Source organism: Paralichthys olivaceus, chromosome 2, assembly GCF_024713975.1.
Source record: "Paralichthys olivaceus isolate ysfri-2021 chromosome 2, ASM2471397v2, whole genome shotgun sequence".
Classification (NCBI taxonomy): Eukaryota; Metazoa; Chordata; class Actinopteri; order Pleuronectiformes; family Paralichthyidae; genus Paralichthys; species Paralichthys olivaceus.
The window spans coordinates 6104972-6130926 of NC_091094.1; the positions used below are offsets into that span (position 1 = coordinate 6104972).

The 25955-nt window shown below is 38.8% G+C and overlaps 3 protein-coding genes and 1 long non-coding RNA gene across 4 annotated transcripts; 1 reads left to right on the forward strand and 3 right to left on the reverse strand.

The window, feature by feature from the left end:
• Positions 1 to 85: 85 nt before the first annotated feature.
• On the reverse strand, positions 86 to 2623 carry rplp2 (ribosomal protein, large P2). Its single transcript, XM_020096566.2, has 5 exons — positions 2474 to 2623; positions 1135 to 1258; positions 985 to 1033; positions 786 to 893; positions 86 to 213 (listed from the first exon to the last, which is right to left on the reverse strand). Exons 2-5 carry the CDS (start codon positions 1255 to 1257, stop codon positions 137 to 139), a joined length of 357 nt encoding a protein of 118 aa, XP_019952125.1. The 5' UTR covers position 1258; positions 2474 to 2623; the 3' UTR covers positions 86 to 136.
• A 1389-nt stretch (positions 2624 to 4012) lies between these two features.
• LOC109635451 (adenosine receptor A1) lies at positions 4013 to 9501 on the reverse strand. The gene is made up of 3 exons (XM_020096612.2): positions 7934 to 9501; positions 4712 to 7023; positions 4013 to 4584 (listed from the first exon to the last, which is right to left on the reverse strand). Exons 1-2 carry the CDS (start codon positions 8287 to 8289, stop codon positions 6387 to 6389), a joined length of 993 nt encoding a protein of 330 aa, XP_019952171.1. The 5' UTR covers positions 8290 to 9501; the 3' UTR covers positions 4013 to 4584; positions 4712 to 6386.
• Positions 9502 to 13824: 4323 nt separating this feature from the next.
• LOC109635377 (adenosine receptor A1-like) lies at positions 13825 to 16051 on the forward strand. The gene is made up of 2 exons (XM_020096522.2): positions 13825 to 14253; positions 14799 to 16051. Exons 1-2 carry the CDS (start codon positions 13844 to 13846, stop codon positions 15439 to 15441), a joined length of 1053 nt encoding a protein of 350 aa, XP_019952081.2. The 5' UTR covers positions 13825 to 13843; the 3' UTR covers positions 15442 to 16051.
• A 1183-nt stretch (positions 16052 to 17234) lies between these two features.
• LOC138411814 (uncharacterized) lies at positions 17235 to 24632 on the reverse strand. Its single transcript, XR_011244297.1, has 2 exons — positions 24479 to 24632; positions 17235 to 18236 (listed from the first exon to the last, which is right to left on the reverse strand). It is a non-coding gene; the product is annotated as an uncharacterized lncRNA (long non-coding RNA).
• Positions 24633 to 25955: the final 1323 nt, after the last annotated feature.

Here is a 25955-nt window from a genome sequence, read left to right on the forward strand (position 1 = left end):
TTATTATTCATTCAATCATACTTATTCACAGTCAAAATGTGCAAAATCTACTTAAAACCAATAAAAGGACAGAAAGAAAACGTGATTTGTGTAAACCTTTTACATTTTTATTGCTTTTAAACGCGGAGAAGGCAGTTTAATCAAAGAGTCCAAAGCCCATGTCTTCATCTGACTCTTCTGATTCCTCTTTCTTCTCTTCCTTTTTCTCTTCCGCTGGAAAACAAGACAGAAAAAGGAAAAAGTCAATACTACAGAAAACTGTCAGCAAAACTTTTCAGGAGCACTGATATTCACTTTTATTTTGTTAACAACAATGACTGTGTGATTATCAACACAACAACCCTTTTTTCATAGCTAAAGACAAGACAGCATTAATGTCATTTTACCCCAACAACATGCTATATCAAAGGATATATTATATATATATTCAATAGAATTTGTTTGGGATATTTTTTTCTTAAATGTTTTCATTACCTAAAACTAGACTAAATAATAATGTCTTTCTTTGATGATGATAAAAAGAGATTAAATGCTTAAACTTTTAGTTAACTAAAACTTGAATAACAAACTAAAAAAGACATTTGGCACAAGGCAAAGAAGAAGAATGTAAAAACAGCTCACTAACAACAGAAAACCAATGTACTTCGTTTTTGGACCGCAAAACAAAAATGAATTTGAGAGGGCATCATCATGTGTAATAATGAAATTAACAATCGAAATCAATTAAAGCTGAGAAGTTGTGTGTATATATATATAAATAAAATAATAACAATATATATTCTTACCAGCAGCAGGAGCAGCCCCAGCTCCAGCGGCCCCAGCAGCTGCAGCAGCGGCAGCAGCAGGAGCCGCTGTAGCACCACCTGCTGGTACAGAGGCTAGCTTTGAGAGACCTGTGGAAAAAGGAGAGAAATACAATTTTTGGTTATCTTCAATTTAAAAAAGACGTGAAATCTTTAGCCCTGTTAATTCAGGGGCTTTTACCTGAGTTCATGACTTCATTGAGATCTTTTCCATTGAGCTCACTGATGACCTGCCCAGAAAAATATAAGATTTGAATTCAGATCAACATCTTCACTGTTAAAGAATCCGACCCCAGTTTTAAAAACTGCTTAAATGTGTTAAAAGACGCACCTTGTTTAAGCGTTCGTCATCGGCCTCGATTCCCACGCTGCCCAAGATGGCCTTGATGTCCTTTGCGGAGGGGCTGGTTTTTCCACCGAGCACAGCCAGGAGGTAAGCGGCCACGTAACGCATTCTGTAATGACAGAAGAGATACAGGTGACGGGTGAATCATGCGTGACTAGAAAAGTAAAGAATGACGCCACTTGTCTCAACTTTTGTGTTTCAACATACTCTAGCCTTATTTTTCAGCCTTTCAAACTAACTATGTCCATAATTACTAGTTGAGCATCAGCAGCCATACTGATAATCAATTAGTTTGAGAGTGAAAGTCTAATTTGTCAAACCCTGCCAGTCCCCACACTTCAAATCACTAAAATGATCAGCTGCTAATCTGTTTCTAACATGAATATCTTGGGTTTTGGATGACGCATTTTTCAAAATGTTCTATCAAGATCATTCACAAATAAATTATATTTAGCAGCTGCAATATGCTATTATTTTCATTATCAATTATTTTCTCAAATAACTACTCACATAAAATAAATTAACACGGCTTGATTTGTGCAATAAAGTATTGAAGAAAATAGACATTTCAATGGAGAGTAGATTTCTGCACAACAATATTTTATTTAAAGATCATTTCAGATCAAATGTGGTATCAACAAGACCACAGTTTAAAATACATATAGTAAAACATATACTATGAGTGTTTATATTATAGTATGTACGTTTGTATTAGAGCGTTTATATTTATATTATCTGAAGGACTTGATATAAACATGCTGTCATTCTCACATGTCCACAATCACCACTAGGGGGGGTGGGGGGTAAGACTAATGCTTTTCTATATATTTTTTTCAACTTTACTGATCAAATACTAATGTGATGTACACACACTGAGTACACACGGGTATACTTAACATTAACAAGTACTACCATGACGGTGAGTACTTCAAATTACTGCCAAGGCTCAGACTACTGCGTTAATCCTGCAGGGAGGAGACAGTTAGCCTAAGCTAACGTTAGCTTGGTTGACAAGAGTTCGAGACGATGTTAAACTTCGGTCCCACGCGGACACGCGGACGATGGCGTGGAGGTGAGTGTTGGGATTAAACTGTGTGTGGAGGGTGCAGCGGCTCCTCCAGCAGAGCAACACCGAGTTAACGGGGAAACACGTGGATCAGGGCCGACAGAGGCAGCATGGCGGCCGGGTGTCCGCGCGTCCGCCATTAGAGTCTCCGCTCCGGCTGCGTCACATCCAGTAAAACCAGCACGGCTGCTCCTGACACATCGTGATAACGACGACAACAACAGAATAATGGAGACACGCGTGGATCCGTTCACTTACTTTAAGTCTAAACAGACACGAAACGTGGGTCACGCCAGGAATTCTGGGAGAAGGAAGGGGCGGTGCCGGAAAAGTGTAGAGCAACGTACAGCGGCGATTTCATTGGTCCGTTCGGGGGTGACAGGTGCCTACGTCATCACTTCGTCAACAGGGCTCTTATTTTCTTTGACATAAAAACATCAACAAGAATCGAAGAAAATCGATCACAGACAAATGGTGAGAGTCACAGTCACCATCAGTTCATCATCTGTGACAGTTATTTGATGGAACAATCATCTTCTCCAGGAAAACAAGTTCGAGCAAATCTGAGAGAAATGGAAAAGTTAGATTTCCCTGAAACGCCCTTCTCTTGTCTTAGTTTTTGATGCACTAAACAACCATGTATATATGTATGTGTATGTATATATATGTAGGTGCAGGTATGTACGGTATATATATATATATGTATGCGTATACACATGCGTGGGTACGTATGTGTATGAATATCTATATATCTTTTTGTTGGTTTATTATCATTATTAATTTTATTATTATTTTAGTTTTTTCAAACTTAAGTGAAAGAAACAACATATGTTACATATCGTTACATTAAAACGAAGCTCACTCTGTTAAAGGTGCATAGCTGATGATGATGAGTGTTAACACCAAGTGACTTAAAATAATTAGATTTGAAAAAAGAACAACAAAAAATCAAATACATGTTGCTTTTCTTCATTTTTATCATCTATTAATGTTTAAAACCTACATTTCTCTTCATTTATTTTTTTAATCATTTCGTGAAGCACTTTGTAACTTTGTTGAAAATCTTATTTTTGTTATTATTATTAGTTCATATGTAACAATTGAATTTTGTGCCACCGTATATGTTGTTCAATTGTCGGCCTCAGTAAAGTTCTGTAGGATTTGTTGGATTATTGTCCAGCAGATTTTTTTTTAAATATTGAAAGAGGATGTTCAAATATTCTCAATACACGAGGAGAAAAGTGTAAGAGGGAAGTTTTAAGTTTTAAAAACAGCTAATTGAAAAAAAAGTCTCAATTTAGAGGCTTTTGATTCAGTGGAACATAATCATGCATCCTATTTTTTTCTTTGCGCCGCAAACAACTAAGAGGCCTTACTTGCACCAGACATTGAGGACATCTCAAACATCCATCAGTTAAAGTGGAAATAATGAGTCTAATAATTGAGGCAGGGTTGAAGTGAAGATAAAAACTAATGTAAACAATCAAAAAAAGGAAAGAGACTACATTAAAACTCATGAAAGATGGATGAGTTTATCATAGCTTAATTTATCCCTTTAAAACATTGTATTTCCCCTTTAAGATAACACTATTGCATCACATGCTTTAACTAACTGACATTCTGTACCTGCTCTGATGCTAATTTGAAATTAAATTATATTTAATAGAGAAAAATAAATGAAACATCTCTAAAAGTGCAAGGAAGGAAGGAAATGCACAAGGAAGCACAATGACCAGAAGGTGGGAGTGGAGATGCTACAACTCTTTAGTTCCGTGTACAGAAGGACAAACAAATAACTCAGTTAATAGCATACATTATTTATTTCTATTGAAACAGTGACAAACGTAAAGTTGATAAATGATTTATGCATCATGGGGGTATAAATGGATTCTTTACTGGGCCTTAAAAAAAACACATCCACCAAAAACATCATAGAAAAAACCACTGTGATCATCCCTCACACAGACGCTGGGTACATTCAACAGATTAACAGCTGCACAACTGTTTTTATCTCACTACAATTCAGCCAGATGCTCCTGTTTCTCCTGCGTGAAGAGCCAGTCGAACACAAAGGCCAATGAATCCATCACAAACTCTACAATCTTCGTCACGTTCGTCACGTACCACATTTTAAAGCCAAACTCTGCCAGCAGCATAATCAAGAAAATGACTAATACCCCAAGGAAGATGCGATCAATGTAATAGTTTGCTTTCTCTCTGAAGGTCCACTGCTCCCAAGGGACTGCACGCCGAGATTCGCTGTACTTTCCGAACTGTAGCAAGAGTCGCTGCTCATCATACATCTCTTCCTCTGGAGCCTCCAGGTCTTGGCCGACCTCTGCTCCATCTGTATCGGCCATGGTCCGGTGCTGCAAATTAAAATTTCCTTTAGTCCTCTGAGAATATCCAAATCATCAAAGCATCATTGCTTTTGTGTCTTTTCTAAAACATCACAAACTTGTTGCAGTTGTTTGGGATGAATATGAAAGGTATTACCTCAGAGCAGATTAGTCTCGGATGACGAAAGGAACAACAAAAGAAATAGAGACTCCTGGCTTTTTGTCTCCACACCTACACCATGCTTGTGCCTCTTCAGCATTCAGTAGGCCGCCAGCCAAAGGTGTGGAGGTAGTAAATGCCAGATCGGTTTCGTGGCACCTACCTCACTAAGACGAGGGCTGAGGATTACACCACACTCAGCAGTTTCAAATCCCTCAGCGAGGATGAAGGTGACAGATGGTAAAATACGCATTGAAGTATTTGTGTGGCAAGGACAGAGAGAAAGAGGGCACATAAAAATACACAAACCTGGTGGTTTAAACATATCAAATGCCATTTGAACATGCATCTCCTAAACCAGATTTAACCTTTTCACCTCCACTGAGGAGATTATGCTTTCACCAGTGTACATTTCTTTGTTTGTCCGCAGGATTATGCAAAAATGTCTGAATGGATTTCAACAAAACATGGTGTAAGGTGCATGAGCCAAGAAAGAACCCAATCATTTAAAATAATCCAGAGTTTTTAATTACTTTCAACAATGCGAGATAGGGCTTCTTTTATTCATTTTTTTTATTTTCACAATTTTTTAAATGCAAAATGCATCAATCCTGGGACTAACATCAAGGAGTGTGTGCAACTTAAACTTGCAGCTTAATTGAATATAAGAGGACTGTCTGGCCTTTGCAGAGGTATGTGCTCCACTGAGTGCCTTTATTTATGTGATTGGTAGTAGTGTGAGTAAAACCAGGCATAAGTGAAACTGATGACAAAGCAGAACTTGGACCGCTTTAGCAGAAGCTTTGGAGTTTAGAGGATAAATAAATCACGTCAGCCCTAATGCTCTGTGGGTAATTAACACAAATGCCTCAGAGCCTTTTTTTCAACACTTTTCCACAGCTATTGAAATATGGCAAAAGTGACCTGAATTAGCTAAAGAGGTGTCTGCTTCCTTTGATTAAGACTGATGGCTGAATTGCTTTGATATTACCAAATTCTTGTTTCATTCAGTTTAGTAACTTCACCGTGAACATGCTGTCCAAGAAAAGCCTTTCCCCTTCTCTCTATTGAGATTCTGTGAAATACAAATACACAGTGCTCTCTATCCATCTTTGTAAACAGTAAATCTTCCCATTGTGAGTCAGATGCTTTCGTTTAGCGTTAACAAACTAATTCATTGTGCAAATTCAATATAATTTTTCGCCACACTAGTCGATTCACTGCACGCTAACATAGCAAGAAATGTAGTAAGTTTTACACCTACTTAGTATGTCATCATTAGCATTAAACTCAAACACAGAGTTGTTGCCATGGTTGCAGACTTGAAATTGTTTTAAATGTGAAATAGTAAATGTAAGATTAGATTATAAATTAATTTATTCCGTTGAACTTACTGATAAACTTTTTGAACATGAAACGTTTTTCGTATTACTTATGTTGACATACATATTATAATTCAATATGAATCGATTAAGAAGGCATTGAGTGAAAACAAATTAATGCAGAATGATTGTTTTTCTATGGTTTTCCTTGAGTGCAGGATGTATTTCTGACTCTTTCACATTTATTTTTTAGAAAACTATTAATGGGTCCAAATAACACATAATCTCCAGATCCCCATCACTGCACCGTCTCACTGTGAGTGATATACTCAGAAAAACTCCAGTCCTTGTTACAGGTTTACATCCACTTTCTTCGGCAGGGCTGGTGTGCTGTTGGGGCACGGGGTGGGCTCTGCATGTTTACATAACATGCAGCGGCGAGTGATCTGCACCAGTGTAATGCGGAACCGCTTTATCCTGAATGCGTAAACCATTGGGTTGAGGGCTGAGTTCACATGGGACATGAAAATCCCCACGTACATGGCAGACTTGGGTATGTAGCACTGTGGGCAGAAGAAGTCGATGCAGTTCATAATGTGTATCGGCAGCCAACACACGACAAAGAGGAAGACTACCAAGGCCAGTGATTTTGCCAGCCTCAGCTCCTTCTGATAGTACCGCTCTCCATCGCACGTGGCCTCTGCACGTCGGTTAAGCTGCTGCCTGATCACCCTGAAGATCTCGGCATACAGAGCGATCATTATGGTCAGCGGTACCACCACCCAGCCAAAGAAATTGAAGTACACCATATAGTCCATCCTCATGACCGTGGTGAATTTGCACACAATTTCACTGGAAGTGCTGAGGTTTCCTTGGACGTCACGGTTATTCCAACCAATCATTGGAACCAACCCAGTGAGGACGGAGAGGATCCAACACAGACAGACTGCCACATAGGCTCTCCCCTGGGTCACTATGGTGCTGTACCTGGATAAAACAGACGACATGTCGAATGTGATTACCTAAATGCACTATTACATACAACTGTAGTAGTTTTACTTGAACGAATGCTAGTCCCTTGATTTCTCTTCAGAAGTATTTTTCTTGTGTGCAAGCTGTTGACGTCAGGATCCAACAGATAAACAAAAAGTTGCATTGACAGCTGCCAGATCCCTCCACATACTGTGCCTCCGTCAGGAATTAAGGCAGAAAGGAACATTTTCATTTGCTTAAAAGCTTTTGATAGGCAGCCCATCGATTTACTTTAAACCAGGCAATAATATATTGTGCCATGTCAGGCATCAACGCTGAAGACCGCCCCCTGTTGATTTACTAGCTGGAGGATAAAATGTTAACACTCTATGATACTAGGGCCAATGAAGGAGTGAGGTGAGAAGCTCTCTGTACCATTATTACTACTATAACTATGTTGTTCTATAATTGTATTGGGGCGACTTTCAAAAATGCCTTCAACCATAAAATTCAGCAGGTAACTGCAATGTGTTCATTCTAAGGGAATTCTAACAACATTTCAAGATTTTGTGTAATATGGATATTGGGTATTGAAGATATGCCTTTTGTGTTGCATTATCATTTGATTTATTTTGAAATGAGGCAAATTAATATATGTCAATAATGCATTACAGAGCGTTAAGAGTTTACAGCATATCAAGGAACCACAAATTGACTGGAGGCAATCATAACAAGTAAGAGATTATGTTTCTGCCATCAGTTATGAATATTTTATTGTTCCCGATACTTGAACGTCATTACATCATCCATCAAAGAACACAGAACAAACAAATCCTCTCTTTTCCTTGGTTTCTTTCAAAAACCTGAGTACAATTAGATGACATTGTTCAAAGTCCAACTAAGTGTTTTTAAGACGATTCCTCACCTGATGGGAATCTTGACTCTGAGATATCGGTCAATGGCGATGGCCAGCAGGGAGAGGATGGAGCTCTGGGTGATGATGAGCAGCAGGCAGGAGAGGAAGAGGCAGGTGTAAAACTGAGTGTTGAATCCCAGGCTGATGATGATGGCCAGGGGGATGACCAGGACGCCCACGGCGATGTCAGCTACCGCCAGAGACACGATAAAGGAGAACGTGGTGTCGCGGAGAGCCCGGTTCACACACACCACCAGCACCACCAGCACGTTCCCCAGCACAGAGGCCAGGGCAACAGCTGTCTCTATGGAGATGTACACCATGTCCACATGCTCCCGAGCCTTGATGCCAGGAGAGGAGGACATTTTTACAGTTCGCAGATCTCACTTACCTTTGGTCAGATAAAAAAAAATTGAAATTGGATGTTGAAACTTCTTGACTCCACTTTGGGTTTTGCCTCAGATCAGAAACATCCTCCATTGTGTGTACATTCAGCTGAAAGTATTCTTTGCCATATGCACACAATGAGCATCACTTCAGGATGCTGAACGAATCCTCCATATGTTCAGGCTCCGAACGAGACTAGATAACAGAGCACGGCCCCTCTTTGACATTCTTACTCGCTTTCTCTTGCTCTCTCTTTCTTGCTCTCTCTTTTTCACTTACTCCCTCTCTACTCTGTAAGGAGCGAGTCATAAAATTGAGGGGAGGGACTCTGCTTTCTGCAGCACCCTGCAGTAATAGTTTTACTCCTATTAAGAATATTTGCATCACTTTTTAGTCGTGGTATTGTAGTTTTCATGGTTTGATGAAAAATCGGTCAAGTGAGAACACAAAATTTTGGTGTTTTCGTTTTTTTACATTTTCACTGATTTCCCAAGGAATAACAAAAAACATCTGGCATATTTAAAGGACTAATATTCTTTTTCTTGTTTCTGTGCAGATTAAACAAACGAGACATGACATTCTGTCAGTTTTAGAGGTTCTGTAAGTGCTACAGTACTAATGTATCCAACCTGTGTGCTACACCACATTATTTTATATATAGATTTTACTGCTGCAATGAATTTCGCTTCCATCTCTTTGCGTCGAGCCTGTGTCATGTGCAGGTCGATTATTGTTGGAATTCATCATCCTTTATGTGACTCTCCTTGTCTCTCCTCTTTTATATGGATCAACTAATCTGCACATGCACATGTTCTACTTTGATAATGCAACATCAATACCTGAGAGACCCAGGGCTGATTGGAGTTGGGTAATGACAGATTTGAGGTAGCCTCTGTGTGATTCATCATTTATTCCAACCATTACATCAGTAACAACAAATTAGAGTGCAGCATTTTAAATCCAAGCTTTTAATTATAATTCTGTCCAAATGGTGCGAAAACATCTTATCATCTTATAATTTTTCTTTTAATTTACACATTTTCACTTTTTTTTTTATATAATCAATGAAAGTTTATTATATATCTCACTGGCTTGCATTTCATTCCAAAGGCACATTTATTCTGCTTATTGTTCTCTACTCTTTTTAAATCAGCCTCTCTCTGCTGTGTAAGCTGCAGGCAGCGTCCAAAGGTTCACTTACTTACAAAAACCTAATGTAATTGTGCATCTGAGAATGAAAAGACGTTGGCAGCGAGCGACACTGAGCAAGCAATCACTGAAATGGTCTGCACTTGCTTGAGGAGGCATATTCAGTATCTGCCTGTAAATATATTCAATCTGATCGCTTGAGTCTTTTTTTTTTTAAAGAAAGCAATGAGTCAGGATGTTGCTTTGAGACACTATCTATATATATTATCAGGATGTGGTGTGGAGTGTTCGTGAGCAGACGCTGAATCAATTTTATTGGGCCCGTATCCTGCTTGATTTCATCAGCTCAAGTGGTAGAATGCATGTATTATAGTGTCTGTAAATATCAAAAGTCTCAACAAATATAATACTGCAGTAGCCTATGTATGAAACGTAGTAAATCAATGATCATGAAGTCATGCTGTTGTGCTTTATCTATTTCTTTATCTATCTTGTTTCTATTTTCCCCTCTTGATCTAATGATGAAAAACCTGTTGTTATTGTGGTTTTATTTTAACAGTTGATGTGATACAACAGAGAAACTAATGGTGCTAAATCCTTTTGCCATTTGTCAGCATCCAACTGACAGTTGAATAGCAATGAATTTGATTACAGTCTTGCAGGGATCCGCTCGTGCATTTGCCGCAGAGATTACATGACAGCGAAGCTTCTATTACCGGTTCACATTAGCAAAATTATTTTCAATGTCCTCACAAAGCACCACAGCTTAATTAAGACTTAATTTCATCCTGATTCTACAGGGTCTGTCTTTTTGTGTCTCTAATATCTGCTTATCATTTCCCCAAAATATTATGAGTGTCCAAATTAATGTGCAATCAAAAAATCAGTAGTGGTTTTGATATTACTGTAAATGTACAGATCAATTGCCTCCACAGCGGCAAATGGTGCCCATGAGATGAAGTCTGTGTGGCACCAGCCAGAGAGCTTTTTAATGTTGTCTGTTCGTTTTAAAGCAATTCAATATTTAACCATTGCACGGGTTGAGTCAAGTTGTGATCGTTCATTTACTCACAAACACACCATGGCAAACAGGGACTGGATCATACATGAAGTAATTATAATTCTTCAGACTGATTCATTAGTCATCTTAAGTGTGATATGACAAAAATGTACACACCCTCCACTTCCCATCAAGGGCAGTAACTGTGTGGGTAGAACGCAGAAGCTCTTTCACTGACTCGATCTACCTAAAATTTTCAGGCCATCAAGCATTTAAGACAACTTTCACATCATGCTGGGAGGTTCTGCTTTCATTCTGGTCACCCCATCCGGTCTGCAGACGGCCGCCCACACTGGGAATGTTTCTGCTGGAGGTTTTTTTCCAGTTAATGAGGAAACATTTCCTCCCAAAGTGCTGCTCATTGAGGGAACTGTTGGGTCTCTCTTTTTATTTTTTTTTAATATGTTGTTTAATATAATTCAGCGTTTAAATTGAATGAAATGCCTTTTAATTTATTCATTTGTTTTTTTGCCGTGCAGTTTGTGAAGCACTATGTAACCTTGTTTAGATAATAGCTACACAAATAAGGTTTTTATTATTATCATCATTATTATCATCATTATCATTATCATTATCATTATTATTATTATTTGTATTATTATCCATGGCCCCACCCCTCTGCTCACCTACACACATGCACACCTGCTCCAGTCACGCAGACAGCGCCACCTGCTGTTGTGCAGGATTTGTTCATGCAGATGGGGAGAAGTAAAGTAGAGGAGAGGAACGATGGAGGTTCTTGGAGGATTCACAAGTTTTAACCACGTGTCCACCTGCTGTGTGTCACCTGAGGACATCAGCACACACTGGTGAGTGTCTGTGTAGCTCACCTGCTATCATGGCTAATTAACGTTAGCTTAGCGTTTGGCTGGATTCAGTGTGTCTTCTATCTGTGCTATGACGTTAGCTCACCTGTTAGCTCACCTGTTAGCTCACCTGTTAGCTGGCAACAACTCCTGTGGTCCAAAGAGAGGAAACCCTTGTTCTGCTAACTGCTGATATCATGCTAACACACGCAGCTAATGTGTCACATTAGCTGCACTGTTTCCCTCCTCAGATTAAGAACATGTTTTATAAATGTAAGATACACAGTTGTTTCCTTTTCATGAAGCTAAATGGACAAAGTGTACTTTACATTCGTCCTAATTTACTGTAATACTGCTGTGGTCCACATGTGACAGTATGCAGATGATAAACCAACATTTATATATTAGTATCCGTCCTATAGGTATCGATATGTTGCTTCTACATCGTTCAGCACGGTGAGGAATTATTGATCTGCCTTCGATGTGTAAAATGTTTTGCTGTTTATCAAGTGTTTCATCATTTTCTGCTCATTAAGAAGAATTTAAAAGCTCAATCTTAACTCAGGAGCAAATATCCATCTCTAACGTGACGTTTATTTCTCTATAGACGGATATAATTCTTTGAGTTTTCATGTGGATATACTGTTTGGCAGTATTGTTCAGCCCTACCTTAGCAGTAATGTAATTTGTTGTTAGCTAACTCCATTCAAAGTGGAATAAACATAAATCGATATTGGGTGCGATCACCCTTTGCCTTTAAATTGGCACCAATTCTCTTATGTCGTGTACATGTGAGGTCATTTTGTTGGGGTAGCCTATTTGTATATTGTACCATACAGTCTATGATTGTACCCAGCATCCTGGAGAACTTGCCACACTTGTTGGTGGATTGTCCAAAACATCAGGGCTCTGTTGGTACCAGGCCATTTACAGCAGGATTTCCTGTTCCACCTGTTGATGAAGATGGTTCTTTATGACTCTCGTTGTCATTCTGCTGTTTTAACCACCACTGGAGGATATGATTTCATCCATGTTTGTTTGATAATTGGCAGCATTGCAGAAAAACCACAGGTCGGATTACTATGAAACTTGCTATAAAAATGTTGGAGGGTGGATCCAGGAATTTTTCTTTCAGTCTTTTTGATATTGTGAAATAGGGTGTTTCTCAATATTCCTGTTTTCTCAGAGATTAACTCATGGATATTGACTAATAAAATCAGAGACTGATATTGATAGTCTGTTTAATTAGGGGTTGATCCAAATAAAAATGTGGATCGAGTGTATATAAATGTGGTTTCATAAGGGGACTGTTGGGTCTTGGTGGAGATATGTGCTCTGTCGAGTGCCAATCTAGTTTTGAATGTGAAGGTTTGAGCAATAGAAGGAGAGAATCCCAATATAGTGTCTAAACTCTACTTAATGTCTCAGAGAAACAATTAGAGTTTCCTGTTGAGTTAAATTAGATTTCTTTGGGTCATTTTGTTAAACATCCTACTGTTAAATGGTACATGGCCTGTGTTTATATATATAATATATATATGCTTTATATGCTTTTCTAGTTGTAGCGCTTTACAGTATGAGTTACATTCACCCATTCATGCTTGCTTCTATACACAGAGCTTTTTTCTTTCATGCGATTCACACTTTGACACTTTGGCATGCAGACTGGAGGAGCTGGGAATCGAACATCAGACCTGCTGGTTAGTATCCAAAGCAGGAACCACAGCCGTCTGCTGTTGTCACTTTTCCCAGTCTGCATTTTTGACACGATGGCAAATTCTTTCTAAATTGTCTATTTTTTAAACCACCAAACATTTCCCCTGTTTAACAACAGCATTAGACCATTTTTAGATGTAAATAGTTGTAAAGTTTTTTTCACATCTCTTACACACTTTCACATCTCTCTTCAACATCTTTTATTGAGCAATGTTATGTATACAATAGCTTGACTTCAGCCGGATGGTTCTTTGTGGTGCTATGGTATTGGTACTTTCACATTTGCTTGTTTTATTAGTAACATGATCCATTTATTTTAAATGTGTCATTTCCCTTTACTTGCTTCTTTTTTGGTTGTTGCGGTGCAAGTTTACAAATACTACGGTTTCGTTCAAGGAAGTGACATTGGTGACTTTGTGAGTCTTACAAAGACATACACAGTATCCTACTTTTCTCACACAAGAATATGAGTCAGGACAAATAAAATCCCTCTGTTTCCTGAAATGATCAGTAAATTGTGCAATGGCCTCTTATGTAAACATCCGAGAAAAAAAACAAGAAAAACCATAAACAAGCTTTTTTAATGTGATGATTAGTTTTGATCATAGGTTCTTTAAAACATCAGAAAGCTGATTAATAATGTAAAACATTTTATTAAAAATACAAACAGTTTATTTTTGCAACAGTTTGACCTGCAGCATTAAAAGAAAGCTTGTGCCACCACAGTAGACAGGAGAACACCCACAAAAAAAAGGAAAAAAAGCAGGGTGGCTGAGGACTTCCTCAAAGTTCACAAGATCAATGATAAGCTGCACAGCACGGTCAGACGTGCATTCAGAAACACTTCTACAGAAACCAAACATCAGCCACACAGGAAGCACGATGAGCCCGGGTGAAGTGATCTACACGTTGTTGGAGGTGCTCATCGCTGTCAGCTGCTGCGTGGGAAACATGTTGGTCATTTTGGCTCTGTGGGCCAGTAAGAGCGTTCAGCTGCCCACCTTCTGCCTCATCGTCTCTCTGGCTGCCGCAGACTTCATGGTTGGCTGTGTAGCCATACCGCTGGCTGTGGTGGTGGACGGACGAGTGGAGACTTCATTTCACACTTGTCTCTTCATCAGCTGCGTGGTCATCCTGTTGACGTCGGTCTCAGTTTTGTGTCTTGCGGCTATTGCTGTGGACCGTTACCTCCGCGTGTGTATCCCCCTCAGGTATGATTTCTTTTTTTCTTCAGCAGCACTAGAAAGCTGAGTTTTACATTTGGATCCATTTTCATCTAAACCTCAACTCTGATCCTTTTCTATGGAAGAGTATTAGGTTTTAGGACCAGGTTTGAGACAAAAAGAGAAGAGGAAGATTTTTTCAAACTTTATCAAAAGATAATTTGAAATGTCGTGAGTAAAGTTGAGCTAAATCCGAGGAGTGATATGTATTTTTATTTTGCTTATTGAGAGTAAAATCAAACTAACTCGGATAAGAAATTTAATTTTTTTTAATTTAAATTTTTTTAATATTGAGAATAAAGACAAATTGTTGAAAACCTGAACTTTTAAGAATGCAGTTGAACTTTATTCTCAAAATGCCAAATGAAAAGAACAATCTTCCTCTCATTTATTTTGACTGTATTCTCAACACAATCTTTCTCAACACAATTTTACTTATGTGTTGACGTTTTGACTTTACTCTCAAAATGCTTAGATTTCCATGTTTTGAATGCACAGATAACTGCTTTTATAATTAGTGTTTTTCTTCTTAGGTACAAAAGGACAATAACGCGGAGACATTCATGGCTTGTGGTAGCAGCATGTTGGTTTGTTGCAATCCCGCTAAGCTTTGCTCCCATGCTTGGATGGTACAACCACAAAACCTTCGACCAATCTGATTCCACCAACTCTACAATCGTGTGCCGGTTTATATCCGTTATCCCCATGTCATACCTGGTTTACTTCAACTTCTTTCTCTGCACTTTGACTCCACTGTTGATGATGACCATTTTGTACGGCCTTGTGTTTTGCATCATTCGAGGAAGCCTCAGAGAGAAACCAGGCAACGGAGTCCAGAAACAATCTCTGAACTACCTAAGGAAAGAGAAGCAGCTGGCAGGGTCTCTGTCTCTGGTCTTGGCTCTGTTTGCTCTGTCCTGGCTCCCACTCCACATCATGAACTGCATCGCTTACTTCGATAATCCTAGCACCGTACCTGTGTCGGCTTTTCATATTGGCATCCTGCTCTCTCATGCAAACTCGGCTGTGAACCCAGTGGTGTACGCTTTCAAAATACAAAAGATAAGGAGCGCATACCTGCAGATCTGGAGACGGTTCACCACATGTGGGGATGAAAATCAAGGATCTCAGTTGAGCCAGTCGGTAAACAACATCAGTGTGACCAACGACGATTAAAGGGTTCATTGTTTGTGAGTCGTTTTTGACGGACTGTTGACGTGTGAAAGGTAAAGAAAGTTTATTTAAATCAGGAATCTATGTTCTTCAATATTAGTGTGCACATAGTTATGTGTGGACTGAGAGATTTGTTATCTGTCACGTTCAGGAATGTGTGTGTGTATCTATGTGAGAGTGTGTGCATGTGTGTGTATTGTAAAAACTGCAGCACAGGAGAAATTAGAGGATGCTTGTTTTAAAACCTCTTGTTGTTCAGGTCTTGTTTTTTGCCCCAAGTTTCATTTCACTTTTGTTTTTCTGTTTCTGTTTTCTCCAAGTTTCAGTTCACTCTTGGAAATAACCTTCACTGTCCCTAACCGTATGTATTGTATTGTAGCACATGGAAGTTATTTTTTTATAGCATTTATTGCAGAGTTTTACAAATCTTCATACCATTCATTTAATGGTATCATATCATATCGCTGATAAATTATCATAAAAATCAATGCACTGCAGTTTTTATCATTTATACCAGAGTCTGACTTATATATTGTCTTTCATGGAAACATCAGTATCTGCATTTATGACAGTATTTCCCAAAATAAACATTCATTTTACAGAATGCGGAAAAGATTAGCATTTCGTTTTACATTTTATATCTATATCTATATCTATATCTATATATTTTCTTTTTATTCATAGTTTTTGGTTAAACTGTTAAATATCAAGTCTCTCTTTGATAACAGCATCTTAGCAATCATTGCCAATTTTTTTGAATACATATATCGGCCAATGTATCCATCAAAAATCCATCAATCAGGCTCTAATTCTCTGCTGAAGTAAATTTACTGCAGTTATAGAATGGCACTCTCAATTTGCTGACTTTTACAAGAACATATATGGGGGTGTGATGCTGCAGAATTTCCTTGTGATTCAGGTCCAAAAATGCTGATACCGATAATTAGTGGCTAATGCAGCTTCATTTAGAGGAAAGCAGTGAGTAGTGATTTATAAGGTTTGTGCATCATCAATTGTCTAAATCTTAATTCATTTTAATTAACACTAAATAATTTGCCCAAAGGTTAGAAAGCATCGTAATGAGTGGTATAATTTCTACCTGTCATCTGTGAAACCTGGGTTTGATTCCCCACTGAAGCAGGTGTGTAGGAAGCTAAGCAGAGAGTATGTCAGAGGCATTTCCTTCCTCTTCTCTTCTTCTCTGTACCAGCTCTTCTCTTGTGACTTTTAAGGGTTTATTCAAATTGGTGGTGATGCCTCAGCAGCAAAGACATTTGATCACACACCGCACCACAACCACTGAAGATTGATGTGAAGTAGAAGAGACAAACTGAAACCGGTGTGGATACTATTGATGCTAGAAATGAGAAATAATATCTGTGGTATTGATATTTTATTGCAGCATTAAATTAATCCACACATCCCTGGACCATACAGACTTATGGCTTTTTAAAACTGCCTTGTCGAAGAGGTGGGAAATCATACTTGTTCTTAATTTATTTAGTGAGACCAGTGTCAAAACCTGGTCAAAACTAATGCAAAATGCTGCCATCACACTTCACATCAAATTTGTACAAGAAGTTCCAAAATACATTTTCTCTTTAGAGCAATTCCTAAAGCTGCTGAGAGCAGCTTTTAAAATGGAAGAAACAGAAGTGATAAATAAAGAGAAGTGCCAGAATTGACCCCAAAGTTAAGCCGACATATTTGTTAACTCTCTGCAACAATTGGCAAATGAGCAGTAGGTCAGTGAGTGTGTAAAAGAGTATAAGCAAGAAATGAAAGGAAATTCAGACTGATTTCAAATTGCTGTTTTATAAACTGCATCAGAATTCATATGAAAAACAAATGAAAACATTTATTTTTGTTTGAGTCATCAAATACTGTCAGCGTGTGATATTTTTATTGCAAAAAAAAAACTACTTTCGTTTTACTTCTCCATGTTATTGAATGTGTTTGATTTGGCAAATGATTGCGAGTCTGCAAACATCCACCGTGTAAACTGTATTCTATCGGTCAACTCCATAGTTACTGGTTTGTATTGATTTATTATGAAAATTGAAATGGCCATTGACTATGTTCTTTATTGTTTTGTTTTCACAGAAGTTTACAGTCTCTGAGCCGGTGTTTGTGTCTTCTGGTCTTTTTGTAACATCTGTCAGGATGTACTTCTAGTGCTTAAATGCTTTATCAATTACTCTTAAACCAAAAGGAGAGATACTTCAGGATGTTTTGAGAATGCATCTCCTCGTACGCACAACAGAGGTCCGGAAGCTTAGATCATTTCCAATGTGATGATGGTCTTTAGCCACAAGATGGCATCAGAGTGGCTCCTTCACCACAAGAGCAGGTTCGCTTCAGCCCAAGCACTCATTGTACCTCTCAAGGAAGGTAATAGACTGTATAGTTATCCCCTGAGTAGGATTTACTCCATCCCACAAACTATACAACCTACTACCTCACCTTGCTAGGCTCAACTTCAAGCACAGCATCTTTAAATACAAGTTCTCACTCAATACGTACTAACTTCAGAACATGTTCCAAAACTGCACCTTTGAAAATAAAGTCACTGCTGAAGAGATTTCAGACAAAGCAGAGCTGAGTACTTTGTCCTTGAGTTCCTTCATCCATGGAGCTCCTCACGTGCATCACAGCAGATCAGCCTGTCTCCTTAGGAAAGACAGTAGATTGCATAGTTATCTCAGAGGGAGGACACAAACCCCACAACTATTCAATCTACTACCTCAGCCTTAAGGACAGAGATGTATTCAGGCAGCAGTGGAAATTCATCAGTCAAACTGTGAGATAAAAGAGAGAGAAATATATCAGTATCCACTCGGAGAAAAGAACGATTGAAAAGTAGTTTTTATTCAGTGTAGAGGACGAGATCATTAGAGTTACTACATCTAGTATTATTCAGATTGTGTTTAGCAGCAGTACATCACAGAAAACCGGCTCAGTAGACTTGAAACAAATGATTAATTTTACTGTTAGAGCATTAGTGCTGCATTTTAGTAAACTTTTACAATCTCAAACAAAACTAGAAAGGCCCTTTGAGTCGGTAGTTGTTTGCATATGCGGATGAAAACAAACCCCTTTGGACGAGGACCAAAAGTTAAAACATGCATTTGTACATATGATTAAACCACATTATTCAAATGACAATCGCTATTCTTGAGTTAGGTGGTCTGGTAACAGTTTCTGCAGGAACTACCTTCCAAGAGCAAATAACCCCAACCCTCCCTAGACTCCATCACATAGTGGACTGAAAAAAAAGGCTTGTTCCATCCGGCTTAGTGATAAATCTGACCACTTACATCGGTCAGTGTTAAGCGAGTGGGATGGACATTAACACACACTGGCCATAGACAAAACAAATACAACATTCTACATTAATGTCAAAATAGATTTCATTAACAATAGAAAATGTGAGTCATAGTTGGCACATAATAAACAGCAGCTGAGCCAAGAATTAGTGCCTACTTCCTAACAGGCAGAGAAAAGTTGTTCAGTTTAAACCAATGTCCGTCTTTTCTCAGTTTGGTCCCATGCAGAACCTCGGCCATTTTAGTGAGATGTTTGGCACCAGCACCCAACATGTGGTACAACCTGTTAACTTCTACTTCATGCTTCAGATCCATATAGACTTTTTTTCCCCAAAAATAATGATGAGGCATATTTACCCCCACCAAGGAGGATATGTTTTCATCCCTGTTTGTTTGTTGGTAGGTTGGTGTATATGTTTTGTTTGTTTCATTGTAAGCTAGATTACACAAAAACAACATGACAGATCTCCATAAAACTGAGTCAGGAAAAAAATATTTCATTGTGGTGCAGATCCTTCAATTCCATAAACATTGTGAGATTTTTATTTTGGGGCATTTTCACTGATTTCCCAGGGAATAATTCATGGATCTTCATTAAACAAATCAAGCATATTGACAGAGTTAATGGGGCGGTTGAGCCTTTGTGGTGGTGCCATTCTAGTTTTAAACTGAATTGCTTGGTCACTAATCATCTCCGAGAGATGAGAGTTGTTGATTCTAAAAGGTTAGCCAAGGAATCCTGCTCCTGCTTTCTGATTGACCTTCAGATGTTTTAATAGAGAAGTTGAAGGATTGACTTCAGAAAATTGCCCTTTTTGCTTAGTGTAAAAGCCACTTCACGTCAATTGAAAAAAGTAGTCTGTTTACTGTGCCAGCCGGAGTCTGGGACACAAGCTGGGCAAAGCCGTCTGGGCCCCGACAGAGCTGCACTTTGGCTGAGCTGACTGAGCCCAGACACTGTTATTGTAGACAACGATGGTCAACCCATGCAAAGGCTAGGGCGCTTTGCATAAATTAGCATGTGAACCACGGTGGTTGAAAAGCGGCTGGGCAGTTCATTAACATTCTGAATTCCTCTTTGGTTTAATTAATGCTGACAGTGATTGAAATGTTTTGGCAGACTGTGCGGCGGTGGTGCCAGGCCGGGCTCACTGGGGCAGAATGAAAAGGCACAAGGGCATCAGAGAGCTGGAGGCCTTAATTGAGATGTTGAATTAATTAGATGGTAAATGGTATCAAACTCCTCTAACTGGCTGGCCAATGCAGAGCAGACGGAGCAAAAGCAGGACAGCATTCAACTTTTTATTTGAGAAAAGTTGCGTGAACTACAAACAGAATTTGTAGCCACTTGGGCACGAACTATGACTGCATCATATCACGTGATATGACTGGCATCTGTGTTTCACAAGTGTTCACATTCATTCTTTACATTAGCAATGATCAGTCCAATCTAAACATCTGTTTCTCTCAGCTGATTTAAAACAAATGCTAATGACAGTCTATTTATGAATTTAACTTCACTAGATCCAAATTTGTATTTTGATCCGCATTAAATTGCACATGTACCCAGAAATATCAGTGCCCTATACAGCCCTGTTTTTTTCTCTATCAAAACCTGTAAAATTTTGAAAAACACCTCACAATGTTAAAGGAAGTTGAAAAAAATGTCCTGGAACCAGATCTTAATCCGTATCCGCACCAAAATCGTATGGGTTTTTCCCTAAACCAGACCACATCCTGCTACCAAGTTTCACAGTAATCTGTCCATTACTTTTTGTGTAATTCAGCTAAAAAACAAACTTTCAACCACTAAAATCAAAACCTCCTTGGAAGAGGTGAAAAAAGTAACTTCTTCCATCACTTTAAAAAGAAGTTGTGATTCAGTAGTGCAATGCATCTCTCAACCACAGGCCAGGGAGACATTTGCAAACAGGTACATTTAGATTTTTCTTTTTAATTCTTCCCTTGATTGTCTCTAAATATCCTGTTGTTAAGTTATTGTGCATCAGCCTTTTTAACAGAAACTCTATATCTTGCAGAATAAATTTAGCATCTCAATCAAGAATAACAGCCTTTTCTTTTTTTTACACGTGAAACTAATGAGTTGACCTTCACAGGATATTCCCCCAGATGCTGGTGATAGGAAAATGGCCGCTTTGTTGAAGAGCAACACACAACAATAACAGGTACTGGAACAAACAACATGCCAATGAACATTTCATTGCAGTTAATTCACATAGAAACGCCCCAAGGGCTTCTTTCTTCATCTTACGTTGTTAAGCATTAGAGATTAAGACAAAATTTAAATTTAGTAGATGAAGGCACAAAAAAAATACCCATCACAAGTTGGCGGTGATCCATGATGATCGGCGGAATTTTGGGGACGGTTGTGAGGGAAAAGACTGAGGGTGGTTCTCTTACGCGGTGCTCTCCCAATATTTGGTGCCAAGAAATGAGCATTGTCTGCGTGCCAAGCTGAATCTGAATGAGACAAAAAGGGGGTGATGTCGTGGATGCAGCATGGCAGAATCCACCACTGAGGGGGGAGGAGAGTGTTGGCAGCCAATGCAATGAGAGGATGCTATGTAATAAAAAGGGGGTATGACATTGTGCTGTCAGGTTCGGTGCCGTAGCTTCTACCAAATGCTCGGTGCTCTGTGTTTGTGCTACATGAGCTAAGTGTTCACACGTCCAGAGAAAGGTCCATTGTTCCATAAGCAGACTTTGTCCATATGTCGGACCAGTGGTTACGTTTTGTTTGAGACAGAGGTTCCAGTTGAATGATCAGCAGGTAGCTTACGTCCACCTGGAACACCGACTCAGTCTGTCATGCATCTACAACTGCCAGTAACGGTTTTATTTACAGCATCATTTAAAAAAGATGTGTAATCTCAGTGAAGCATCAAGTAACTTAGCCGTCCTCTCTGATTGATCAATCAACATCGGCAGTAATTTCAGTTAAGAGAGCTGTGATATATCATTTTGTTGCTGTCATATTGTCATTTTTCAGGTCAGTTGGTTAGACTGCAGAATAAGTAGCTTGTTCCATTTTTTGTTTGACATTTTTTCAGAAACCAGATGTTGCAAGAAAACTTAAGATCATGCGACACTGAGCTCCACTGAGTCATTTCTTTAGTTTTAAGTTCCTTCTTTGTTTTTGCCATTTCCTGCTCGATGTTTACTTTCTATTCTTTTGTGTTTTTTCTTTGTAAAACTAAGTTTTCCTTTCAAATAGCAGACAGCATAGTTCAAAAACTATGAATTAAAAACAATATATGCATATGAGCAAAATATTGTCATATCTGTAATGTTAGAAGTTGCTTTTTAGTGGTTGTCAGGTTACCAATATTTTTTATGTCCTCTTGGCTGTATGCATGACTGAGTTATTACAAGTCAGCTTGAAGACTAATTTATACTTCTTAAATCATTCGTTGTTGGTAATTTTACTGGTATGAACTAGTAAAACTGCAGTATTTTTTAAGAAAGAACCATGCATTTAAATCATGGTTTTAATTTTAGCGTATTTAGTTCTTTAGTATCTCATTTTACAACCTCATTAGTACGAGTAATCCGTTGCAGACAAGATATTGTATCTGATCTTCCTGGTTAAATAAAGGATAGATAAAAAAAACAAGTTAAAAATAAGAGCCACTGTTCTACATAACTCAATAGGTGGTTCTTAATTTCTTTAAATAGAAAGACTGGTTCTGCAGTTTAAGGTCAAACCACAAATTGAGGAAGAAGCATTCTTATAAAAAAGTATATCTCCACACAGGAAGTACATTTCGTAGAATAAATACAGTATTTGGTATACTAAGGTAGGTGCTGACATTGTATTTTTTATTTATATATTTTAATGTTGTGGGTTTCTGCCATTCTGTTTTAACAGTGATGGGGCGAGAGAACTGCAGTTTTCAGTTAAACGTTTAATATGGGCTGCTTAATTTCCTGTCTTTGGGCCTGTACATCATATCCATACTGTTGTTCAGTACAACAGGTGGATCTTATATAAACAGTAACATTCTCAAGAAACCTAACTCATGAAAGTCTAACAAGTTCGTCTCACGGTTTTTTATAGTCAGCTTAATGTTAATACAGTGAGTGCCTGAAAGTTTGCTGATCTCAGCATGTGAAAGTTTACTCAGTGAACTCTTGTCATACGTGGCTCTATCCTGTCACTGGAAGTCTTCCAATCCTATATCCCACATAGGTAAGGAGAAATGCAAAGACACTGGTGGAACATCTGGACCATCCAGATGTTATATTCTGTCTTTCTCTCAACTTTTACAACAAGCTTTTTTATTAACAATTACCGATTGGTTTTCAATGTGATATGGCATTGACAGAAGAGTTGCATCAAATGCATTTTTTGCAAACAAACAGGAAGAGCGGAATGTGTGTATGCAGTGTGACCTGATAAAATCAACAGCCGACAGAAGAAAAAAAAGAGACTTTGATCCTGGTAACCACGGAGTCACTCTAACCATGGGGAGGAGAGAAACGCAAATAGCAGAGGATATGGCTTTCCAAACAACATGTCATCAAGCAGCATAGCAAGTTCATCTGAGGAGAACTTGGGGGGAGGAGGAAATAAGTTCATTTTCGCTCCCTGCCCATCCCCCCCTAATCCCTCCCCCCTTTTTTTCTCCATTCACCCTTTCTGTACTGTACAGTATGCCTTCATCTGGCGCTATCACACACTCACACTCACAAACCCAAAAGCTCACTTAACTACACGCAAATGAAACCACAAAAAAGTGAAAACCACATAGCATGTGTCCATCTGTGTCAGTTTGCAATGAATGCGTTTTCTATGAGAGATCAATTTGTTCGGTTTAAGAGACGTTTTTTTTAATGTATATAATTAATTTGAATGTTTTTATCATCTCCGTGGCTCATGTGGTTGTAAAACCCAAACGAACCGAACAAGCTCGATCTGAAACCGAGACCCTGCCATCTTACAATGCAAGCCCCTTCATGTATAGAACAATGCTTGCAACAAACAGATCTGGTTCATACTGGTTTCTGAACAGATCTATCGAACAGCAGCATTCAGGAACCATTCATGAGGAACACAGTTTGCATGACATGGAAACTAAGTTTACTAAGATGCTTATTCCACCTTTGTAATTCTGTTTTTCCGTTTTGTTGTAAAACAGATGGTGGACAGTCGCCACACTTTAGCTTTGAGAGATTTAATGTTGCACCTGGTTGCAGGTTTCTCACGCCTACATCGCAAATCTGAAACACAGAAACCAAAAGAGCTATAAAAAGAGCTAAATGACTTTTATCTCAGAGTTCCCAGAGATAAGTCATTTAGCTCTACAGGTTAAAATCTCTGTTGATGAGGTGAATCGTATTTGTTTGAGCCATTGGAGTTGCAGTGTCTTTAGGCCCCGACCCAAGTTAATTTACTTAATTTACTATATGAGACAGTCACACAAGCATAAAACTTATTTCTATAATTGAAAACTGCTACGTAAACATACAATATACAAATGATTTGGTCATTATTTCTTAATGTATTCAAGCCAGGAATTGAGCAAAAATGGTGTCGAATTAAGCATTGTGTACAAGCAAAGCAGACATAGGCCCCATGTGTAAAGTGACAATAAAAGAAGTTAACAATTGCAACAAGCACAAATAAAGGGAAACCTGAGTACACAAAAGAGTATGAAGGCCCAAATAGAAGCAGAATCAAAAATCAGAAATACCTGGAGGTAACTTTTTTAGTACAGGTCAGACCCGCAAAAGGAGGCCATGGTGAAAACAAAAAAAAAATCTCGGGTTTGAAAGGAGACAAGAATGCATCCACATCCCTTTCTTTTGACTGCAAGACGAGGGAAAGGCTGAGTAGTATCCCAGCAAGGAACCCCACTCGAACAGGGGCTGGGACTTGAGAGCAGTTTCTGGGCCATGCCCTCCTCTCTGCCTGCCCACTTTTGCCCTTGTGCCAAGAAGGAGAGACAGCGAGGAGGAAGGGAGACAGGAAAAGAAATCATGAAGTCAAAGAAATGTTGCCTCCACATTACTATTTGAAATACAGATCCCATGGGGAATATGCATAGAAGTACAGTGAGTTTGGTGATGTCACAGAGTTGAATACACTCAACAATTACAGTCATGTGTAGATTGTGTGCCATCAAATAGACACTCACTTCACTAGAGGGTTATTGGCTTGGAGGCAAGAGGGAAAGAGAAAAACGCAGACAGTTTGGGTAAAATAATGAAAGAAAGTACTTACATGTTGTCTTGAAACGAAGCCAAAAGGTTTTATAGGTTTATCTACAGTTGGCCAAACAAGTCACTATCAGATATTCCTTCAGCATTTCGGAGCAAATTAGTTTACTGCTCCTCTCAGAGTGATGCAGTAAAGCCTTTTGTCAGCAGTTGGCAACATTCCCAGGTAGTACATGCCTCACGGTTCACATTTTCATTCCAGACGTCTTTTAGTTGTTCTGCACCTGCCTGAGTTTTTACTCAGGTTTTGTTGCATAGCAGACAGACGAAAATGAAAATCCATCAGGGTTTTGATTAAATTTGACTTTAGAAGCAAATATAAACCAATGTTTGCTGTCAAAATAACAGACCATTAGATTACGATTCACCGCAGCATATATTAAAGTCTCAAACTGTGTCATGGAGGGCTGAAGAGGAAATAAGTGCAAAGGAACCATCTAATCCAAATGAAAATCACTGAAATAATCCAATGTACAAGTGCCGAAGAGGACACAATGCAAGTATGTCACAGAGTGCCGTGGACACTCATCAGTGTCTTTCCTCAGGCAATATCCAAGACAGCTTCCTGTGTGATGTCACGGACTTGTTCTTTTTAAAAAAAAAAAAAAAAAGCAATTATATCCTCACATACACTTCAAACCGTTTCCCTCCTCATGCAGTCCTCTTTCCAAAACATGCTCTGCATGTTCTTGAAAGATTTCATCAAAGGTATCGAACGTGACATCACTGTGCTGGTATCGAACGTGAATCACTGTGCTGGCATCTCAGGCAGGTCGAACAAGAGGAGAGAAGACCAGAGGAGCTGCAAACTCCCTTTACAAATCTCACTTTGTGTCCCTCTCTTCCTGCTCGCAAACATCGAGCTTGTAAAAGTTTCAGCTGCAAGGGCTTGGGACAGCCTCCACTGGCACCGATTCAAAACAGCACTGCCTGTTTCACAAAAACGGAGGG